This window comes from Herpailurus yagouaroundi, unplaced genomic scaffold (assembly GCF_014898765.1).
Source record: "Herpailurus yagouaroundi ecotype Mexico unplaced genomic scaffold, PumYag 184, whole genome shotgun sequence".
Lineage (NCBI taxonomy): Eukaryota > Metazoa > Chordata > Mammalia > Carnivora > Felidae > Herpailurus > Herpailurus yagouaroundi.
In genome coordinates this window covers 17298116-17307463 of record NW_024412415.1, presented here as the reverse complement: position 1 = coordinate 17307463, position 9348 = coordinate 17298116, and the positions used below count along the sequence as shown (strand labels likewise).

At 36.2% G+C, this 9348-nt stretch overlaps 1 protein-coding gene across 4 annotated transcripts in view; it reads left to right on the top strand.

Moving 5' to 3' along the window:
• Positions 1-9348, top strand: part of DMXL2 (Dmx like 2) — a 154992-nt gene that overhangs the window by 122850 nt on the left and 22794 nt on the right. For 2 of the 4 annotated variants that reach the window (XM_040492692.1, XM_040492690.1), the window contains exons 24-27: positions 3480-4558; positions 5330-5521; positions 7079-7155; positions 8499-8626. In XM_040492692.1, coding sequence (XP_040348626.1) covers positions 3480-4558; positions 5330-5521; positions 7079-7155; positions 8499-8626 — 1476 coding nt within the window. Of the gene's footprint in view, positions 1-3479; positions 4559-5329; positions 5522-7078; positions 7156-8495; positions 8627-9348 lie in introns of all 4 variants that reach the window. The other 2 variants (XM_040492691.1, XM_040492689.1) reach the window with 1 other exon arrangement.

Below are 9348 nucleotides of genomic sequence, written 5' to 3'. Positions count from 1 at the left end.
TCTCAGTTCTCAACAGTCTCTTATGCTTTGGCTCTCTCCCACTCTAACCTCTTTTTTTTTTTTCCTTCCCCTCCCCCATGGGTTCCTGTTAAGTTTCTCAGGATCCACATAAGAGTGAAACCATATGGTATCTGTCTTTCTCTGTATGGCTTATTTCACTTAGCATCACACTCTCCAGTTCCATCCACGTTGCTACAAAAGGCCATATTTCATTTTTTCTCATTGCCACGTAGTATTCCATTGTGTATATAAACCACAATTTCTTTATCCATTCATCAGTTGATGGACATTTCGGCTCTTTCCATAATTTGGCTATTGTTGAGAGTGCTGCTATGAACATTGGGGTACAAGTGCCCCTATGCATCAGTACTCCTGTGTCCCTTGGATAAATTCCTAGCAGTGCTATTGCTGGGTCATAGGGTAGGTCTATTTTTAATTTTCTGAGGAACCTCCACACTGCTTTCCAGAGCGGCTGCACCAATTTGCATTCCCACCAACAGTGCAAGAGGGTTCCCGTTTCTCCACATCCTCTCCAGCATCTGTAGTCTCCTGATTTGTTCATTTTGGCCACTCTGACTGGCGTGAGGTGATACCTGAGTGTGGTTTTGATTTGTATTTCCCTGATAAGGAGCGATGCTGAACATCTTTTCATGTGCCTGTTGGCCATCCGGATGTCTTCTTTAGAGAAGTGTCTATTCATGTTTTCTGCCCATTTCTTCACTGGGTTATTTGCTTTTTGGGTGTGGAGTTTGGTGAGCTCTTTATAGATTTTGGATACTAACCCTTTGTCCGATATGTCATTTGCAAATATCTTTTCCCATTCCGTTGGTTGCCTTTTAGTTTTGTTGGTTGTTTCCTTTGCTGTGCAGAAGCTTTTTATCTTCATAAGGTCCCAGTAATTCACTTTTTCTTTTAATTCCCTTGCCTTTGGGGATGTGTCGAGTAAGAGATTGCTACGGCTGAGGTCAGAGAGGTCTTTTCCTGCTTTCTCCTCTAAGGTTTTGATGGTTTCCTTTCTCACATTCAGGTCCTTTATCCATTTTGAGTTTATTTTTGTGAATGGTGTGAGAAAGTGGTCTAGTTTCAACCTTCTGCATGTTGCTGTCCAGTTCTCCCAGCACCATTTGTTAAAGAGACTGTCTTTTTTCCATTGGATGTTCTTTCCTGCTTTGTCAAAGATGAGTTGGCCATACGTTTGTGGGTCTAGTTCTGGGGTTTCTATTCTATTCCATTGGTCTATGTGTCTGTTTTTGTGCCAATACCATGCTGTCTTGATGATGACAGCTTTGTAGTAGAGGCTAAAGTCTGGGATTGTGATGCCTCCTGCTTTGGTCTTCTTCTTCAAAATTACTTTGGCTATTCGGGGCCTTTTGTGGTTCCATATGAATTTTAGGATTGCTTGTTCTTGTTTCGAGAAGAATGCTGGTGCGATTTTGATTGGGATTGCATTGAATGTGTAGATAGCTTTGGGTAGTATTGACATTTTGACAATATATATTCTTCCAATCCATGAGCAGGGAATGTCTTTCCATTTCTTTAAATCTTCTTCAATTACCTTCATAAGCTTTCTATAGTTTTCAGCATACAGATCCTTTACATCTTTGGTTAGATTTATTCCTAGGTATTTTATGCTTCTTGGTGCATAAACTGAATGGGATCAGTTTCTTTATTTGTCTTTCTGTTGCGTCATTGTTAGTGTATAAGAATGCAACTGATTTCTGTACATTGATTTTGTATCCTGCGACTTTGCTAAGTTCCTGTATCAGTTCTAGCAGACTTTTGGTGGAGTCTATCGGATTTTGCATGTATAATATCATGTCATCTGCAAAAAGCGAAAGCCTGACTTCATCTTTGCCAATTTTGATGCCTTTGATTTCCTTTTGTTGTCTGATTGCTGATGCTAGAACTTCCAGCACTATGTTAAACAACAGCGGTGAGAGTGGGCATCCCTGTCGTGTTCCTGATCTCAGGGAAAAAGCTCTCAGTTTTTCCCCGTTGAGGATGATGTTAGCTGTGGGCTTTTCATAAATGGCTTTTATGATCTTTAAGTATGTTCCTTCTATCCCGACTTTCTCAAGGGTTTTTATTAAGAAAGGGTGCTGGATTTTGTCAAAGGCCTTTTCTGCATCAATTGACAGGATCATATGGTTTTTCTCTTTTTTTTTGTTAATGTGATGTATCACGTTGATTGATTTGCGAATGTTGAACCAGCCCTGCAGCCTAGGAATGAATCCCACTTGATCATGGTGAATAATTCTTTTTATATGCCGTTGAATTCGATTTGCTAGTATCTTATTGAGAATTTTTGCCTCCATATTCATCAGGGATATTGGCCTGTAGTTCTCTTTTTTTACTGGGTCTCTGTCTGGTTTAGGAATCAAAGTGATACTGGCTTCATAGAATGAGTCTGGAAGTTTTCCTTCCCTTTCTATTTCTTGGAATAGCTTGAGAAGGATAGGTATTATCTCTGCTTTAAACGTCTGGTAGAACTCCCCTGGGAAGCCATCTGGTCCTGGACTCTTATTTGTTGGGAGATTTTTGATAACCGATTCAATTTCTTCCCTGGTGATGGGTCTGTTCAAGCTTTCTATTTCCTCCTGATTGAGTTTTGGAAGAGTGTGGGTGTTCAGGAATTTGTCCATTTCTTCCAGGTTGTCCAATTTGTTGGCATATAATTTTTCATAGTATTCCCTGATAATTGTTTGTATCTCTGAGGGATTGGTTGTAATCATTCCGTTTTCATTCATGATTTTATCTATTTGGGTCATCTCCCTTTTCTTTCAAATTGCCTATTTTAAAGTCACTTTATAGTTCTTCTCTGTGTGGTTGTGCTACCAGCTTGATATACAGAATCACTTGTTTAATTTTGCTTTTGCTTTTCTTGTGATTTTTTAAATTTAATTTTTCTTTTAAGGTTACATACAATGTTGACATGGTTTTTAAATAAGGTATATAAAACCAAGGTATTTTCAGAGAAATCTAGCTTCTTTCCTGACTTCTCTATCCTGTTCTTCCCTCCCTTTTTTGCATAGGAACCAGTTAATTTTTGTGTATGTGTTTTCTTTCCATTTAAAATATATAAGCAATATTGGGGCTCCTGGGTGGCTCAGTTGGTTGGGCATCCGACTTCAGCTCAGTTCATGATCTCACGGTTCATGGGTTCAAGCCCTGCTTTGGGCTCTGTGCTGACAGCTCAGAGCCTGGATCCTGCTTCAGATTCTGTGTCTCCCTATCTCTCTGCTCCTTCCCTCCTTGTTTCTCTCTCTCTCTCTCCCCCCCCCCCCCTCCCTCTCTCCCTCTCCCTCTCTCTCTCTCAAATATAAACATTAAAAAATTCTAAAAATATATATGTAAGCAATATTAAAATATATAATTTTTAAATATCCTTTATTTTGAGAAAGTGCTGACATTTTATTCTTTTGTAATGTAAGTGCAAATTGACATAGTAACTTATAATTGTATCTGTTTCATTTCTATAGTTATCATCAAATCTTGTAACCCAGTGGTGTTTAGTTTCTACAACTACCTTCGAACTCATCCTTTGCTTATTCGAAGAAGCCTTGCCTCCCCTGAAGGAACTTTGGCAACCTTAGGTCTCAAAACTGAAAAAAACTTCGTTGATAAAATTAACCTTATAGAAAGAAAATTGTTCTTTACCACTGCAAATGCTCATTTTAAAGTTGGATGTCCTGTTCTAGCCTTGGAGGTACTCTCAAAAATTCCAAAAGTTACCAAAATATCTGCCTTACCTTCAGAAAAAGGTCAGCCTGACTATATTTCTAAAAAGACAGATGATGTACCTTCAGAATCAAAGACTCTGAGTGATGTCAGTAGAAGTTCTGGCATTGATTGGTCAAATGTAACTTCATCACAGTTTGACTGGAGTCAGCCAATAGTAAAAGTTGATGAGGAACCTCTTAATCTTGATTGGGGTGAAGAGCATGATAGTGCCTTAGAAGAAGAAGAAGAAGATGCTGTTGGCTTAATAATGAAAAGTACAGATGCCAGGGAAACAGATAGACAAGATCAGAAGGCCTCAGACCCTAGTATGTTACTGACTCCTCAGGAAGAGGATTGTCTTGAAGGTGATACTGAAGTTGATGTGATTGCTGAACAACTAAAATTCAGAGCTTGTTTAAAGATCCTCATGACTGAACTAAGAACATTGGCTACAGGTTATGAAGTAGATGGTGGAAAACTCAGATTTCAACTCTATAACTGGCTTGAAAAGGAAATTGCTGCCTTGCATGAGATATGTAACCATGAATCAGTTATTAAAGAATATGCCAGTAAAACGTATTCTAAGGTAGAGAGTGATCTTTTGGACCAGGAAGAGATGATGGACAAACCAGATATAGGTTCCTATGAGCGCCACCAAATAGAAAGACGGAGATTGCAAGCTAAACGAGAACATGCAGAAAGACGAAAGTTGTGGTTACAGAAAAACCAAGATCTCCTCAGAGTGTTTCTTAGTTACTGTAGCCTTCACGGGGCCCAGGGTGGTGGTCTGGCCTCAGTAAGGATGGAACTCAAATTTTTGCTACAAGAATCACAGCAGGTATGAACTTCACTTTTGTTTTCATTCTTGGTTATTTTAATAATTTTAGTCATTCTTTTTTACTAGTTAATGTAAATATGCCCATTTCCTCTATTCATAGGAGGCAGATATTTATGCTCTGCATGTGTCTTTTTAGATCAAAGTTATAGTGATTATGAGTAGGCTTAACAGCTTGAGAGCACAGCTGTTGTCATACTCGCCTTCATATCTTCTGCATCTTACATAGCAACTGGTACAGATTGGGTGCTCAATAAAGTTTTGTAGAATGAGTGAATAAATACTGCTTTTATTCAGATGTTCATCACCAGTGTTTTTTTAAAAAAATATTTATTTATTTTGAGAGAGAGCGAGAGCATGAGTTGGGGAGGGGCAGAGAGAGGGAGAAAGAGAATCCTAAGCTGACAGTGCAGAGCCCGATTCGGGGCTTGATCTCAGTCTCGTGAGATCATGACCTGAGCTGAAATCACGAATTGAATGCTTAACCAATTGAGCCACCCAGGCGCCCCTTATCACTAGTATTTTTATCATGTAACTATTTTCTTAAGTTTATTTATTTTGAGAGAGACAGAACGTGAGCAGGGGAGGGGCAGAGAGAGAGAGAGAGCGAGCAGAGAATCCCAAGCAGGCTTCTGGCAGCCAGTGCAGAGCCTGACACGGGGCTCGAACTTAAACAAAATCATGAGTTGGATGCTTAACTGAGCCACTATTAATTGATTTTTTTTTTGTCCTTCATTTTAACTGTCTTGAAAAAAAATCCACTGTAACCCACAGGAAACTACAGTGAAGCAGCTCCAGTCTCCACTACCATTGCCTACCACCCTACCTCTGCTTTCAGCAAGTATTGCTTCAACAAAAACAGTCATAGCTAATCCTGTATTATACTTAAATAATCACATCCATGATATACTTTACACTATTGTTCAGATGAAAACACCACCTCATCCCAGTGTTGGAGATGTGAAGGTAATGTAAAGTTTATATCAGTTGATATTGTACACATTGAGAAGGTAAATATGTTATACTTGTCTTCCTGTTGAATTTAGAGGAAATATTGTAAAGTGCACTTAATGTGCTGCTTCCCCAATCCTAATCAGATGAAGACTCTTTGTCCAATGAATGTAATTTAAAAGGAAGCATTCCTCTTAATTATGGAAAAGTAGTTTAAGACAAATACTTTTTTGATTATAAAATTATTTTTCTAGACACTATTCTTATCTCTTAATATTCCCTTCAATCTTCCATTTCCATTAAATGAATCATTAATTTAGAAATGTTTATGACTATGTGCCAGGATATTGTGAAAGTATAAGCTCAGGGAGTATCTTTGAGAAAACTACGACTGATCGGAAATATCCCAGAGAAAGTATCCTTGCTACTATTTCCCTGATGATTGTGTTTGCTGGAGGCTGTGCAGTAGTGAGGGGCCATCAGGTTTCAAAGAGTTACTACCTCCAGATGAAACCCATACCCTGTGCTGAAAACTTGAGAACATATAGATTCCAAAAAACAGTAGGAAGCTTGGCAGGATTTGGAATTGATCAGATAACCTCTGTGCTAGCCTATGTATATTTGTGCTGTGCTTTTTCCAGTTCCAGTGGTTGATGTCCCCAACATCTTTGTTTTTTATTTATTTTACTTCAAAGGCATGTTTGACCTCTAGGAGTACATTCTTCTGAAGGACCCATGAGTTACATCAACCTATTAGAGACTTCCAACCCATAGCATGAATTAATCTGTATTGGTATTTAAGCAGAGATTACTAAAATTATTTGTTAGGTGAATATGGACACTTAGAAAAGGCATTAAATTCTAAGTAAACGTTTCCATTCCTAGAAATTTGTATAAGACATTCAAAGAGTATGAAACTATTTCTAAGTTCCCTTCAAATTTTAAGATTTTATGGGTCTGAAAATGTTGATTCAGTGTTGCATTTTAGGATGTACTTTTGATAATGATAATTTTTGAACTTTCTAAATTTAAAATTCTAAGAGTATGCACTACTCATAAGTACTAAATAAGTTACTTGCTTTCTGAAAACTCAGCCATTTCATACAGTGATTGATATATCTAAACATTTAATTCATTTTTATTGCTCAGATCAAGTATTTATTTTCATCAAGGGAAATTTTGTAAGGCAGTTTAAAATAAAAGCTCTGAAAATTGTATACTTATTTTTATTCTTCTTTTTTTTTTTGGAATACTAATCTTTAAGCTAATCATTAGCAGGTAGAACAGTCCCAGTAATAGATGAACATTGGCACTTTGCTCAGGGTCTGGTAAATGGCAGGCTCACAGTTAGTAAATATTTGATAAATGTGTTCTGAATCAGTTAGCTTTGTTGTGGGCATTCATATTAAGTTGGGTGAGTGTTATTTATAAGTTTTAAAGTAGAGTTAGTAGTCTTAGGATTTAGTGTTATTTATGATATTGCCACTCTGCTGGGTATTTTTTAATATTTAAGATATTACTGTTGTATAGAAATGTTAGTATAAAATGTAATTGTGGTTGTTTTGGTTTTAGGTGCACACACTTCATTCACTAGCAGCATCACTTTCTGCATCAATTTACCAAGCATTATGTGACAGTCATAGCTACAGGTAAAAAAAAAAAAAAAAAAAAGAAATGCTAAATTATTAATACAGCAAAAACATTAAAATGTGCTGGAGTTTATATCAAAGTTCTATTTCCTAGGGATGGACATATCCTCAATATGACTGCCATGTATACTCTAATAGATGAGAGAGAATGAGAAATAAAATAACTTTAATTTAGCTGTCACCTAGTAACAACAGAGGCATACAGAAAATGATAAATAGTAAATGGAAATTATCATCATCACTGTCTTTTTTGATTTTAAGAAAAGAATTTTTCACTATTTACTATTTTTCTTTAGGAACCATTTCTTTTAGCATTGGATTAGCTCCTATATTGCTTAACTGTTTTCAGTTGGAAAAGGAAATACTTTTTAAAAAATCAAAAAAGACATTTCTTAACAAAGAATTATTAAAATCATTTTTTCTTACCCATTTACATATAACGTAGAAGTCTTTGAAAATGATACCGATGAGAAGTAATGGTTTAAATTTTTCTAAATGTCCTATTACCTTTATTAGTGTATACTGTACATTTTAATGATGAGGGCAGCGTAAGTAGTAAGAAATTGAATCACTAGGAAAGATGACCCAGATTTAAATGAATTAATAAATGAAAAACCTTGTAATATAAATAGAATCATATTAAATTTATATTAAACATATGTCTAGATTTTTTTTCTTGTAAATTCAGGAGCCTCTTGTGAGAAGATTTGATACAGGCCTCAAAATGGCCTGTACTCTGCTTTCAGTTCAATAAGGATGCGTCGGAAATGTAAATAAAGGAAAAAGTTTAATTTACTATGATCATCATAATGATCAAAGCCAACTTGTTTGATATCAGTCACTGGTTAAAATGGCACTAAATGAGAATTCAAATAAATATTTTTTAAATGTGTATTTTCTCATCCTTAGGCTATGATTGACCCTCAAGGGAGTTAGCTTTACTTTCTGCTTTTGTATTTTCCCCAGCTCCACAAAGAGTAGAGAAATAAATATTTAGTCACATTTGGCTTTAGGATTTGATATTTCTAAAATATGATTCTCCAGATTGTAGTTCATATTTTAGTTAAAAGTTAAGGTTGCACAACTTTGCAGAGCTAAGAAATGCAAGAAAATAGCACCCTGAAACTTTCTAATATAGTCTAGTGCTAATAGTACTCTTCTTACTTTCAGACTCTTTTTTTTTAATAAAAATGGGTGAATATAGAAAAGATTTTCAACCATCTTGAAAAGTTTTTAAAAGGAGTAAATGTCATTCTAATCATCTAAAATAAATATGTATAAAGCACAATTGCCAGTTACCTCTGTTAGGGTGATAAATAACCAAACCTTATTTGTTTTAGCAGTCAGACAGAAGGAAACCAGTTTACAGGAATGGCTTATCAAGGACTTCTTCTAAGTGATCGTCGAAGACTCAGGACCGAAAGTATTGAAGAACATGCAACACCGAATTCTTCTCCTGCTCAGTGGCCAGGTGAGCATTTAAGTGTTTCGGTTTTTAAACCTTATTTGGCAATTCCATTTTAAAAAGTTACTAACTGGTTTCCTGATTGTTGTTCTTTGTGGAATTGGTGAATGGTTTTTTTATTTGTTTGTTTTTCATGATGTTTTCTGCCATGGGTTAGGAATTATTAAGTACTGTAATGTTGTCTGAAGACTCAGGAAGTTAAGGCTTCAAAACCCAGCTGTGTTGACAAGCATAAAAAACCAAGGTTTAACATCTTTCACAAGGGTGAGCACATCCTCTTCCTTATCCTTAGAAATTCCAAATTAGCAGTATCACAGAGACATTTTCACAGATGTATCAGAGAGAATACGATTACTCTAAGTGTAAATTTGTATGTTGGGATAAGAGTGACCATTCTGTGCTGTCTGCCAGTCCTTCTCTTCTCTTTTTCTGGTTAGCTCTTTGTCTCATCATCCACGTCAGTTATTTCAGACTTCTCCACTCTCTTCATACCTTTTTCTGGTTTGCTGTGTCATTCAGGTTTTACTCTACTTGCTTTATAACTCTGAGTTCACACATTAGTGATTGTTGTGAAGAGTGGCAGTACAAACTCAAACTGGATATTTAAAATTGATTTGTGCGTAAGTTTCTAGAAACATTGTTTCCATTTTCATTTTTATTGGAATAAATGAGACTTACAAGAAATTGAAAAAACAGTACAAAGAATTTTTGTATAGCCCCCACCCAGA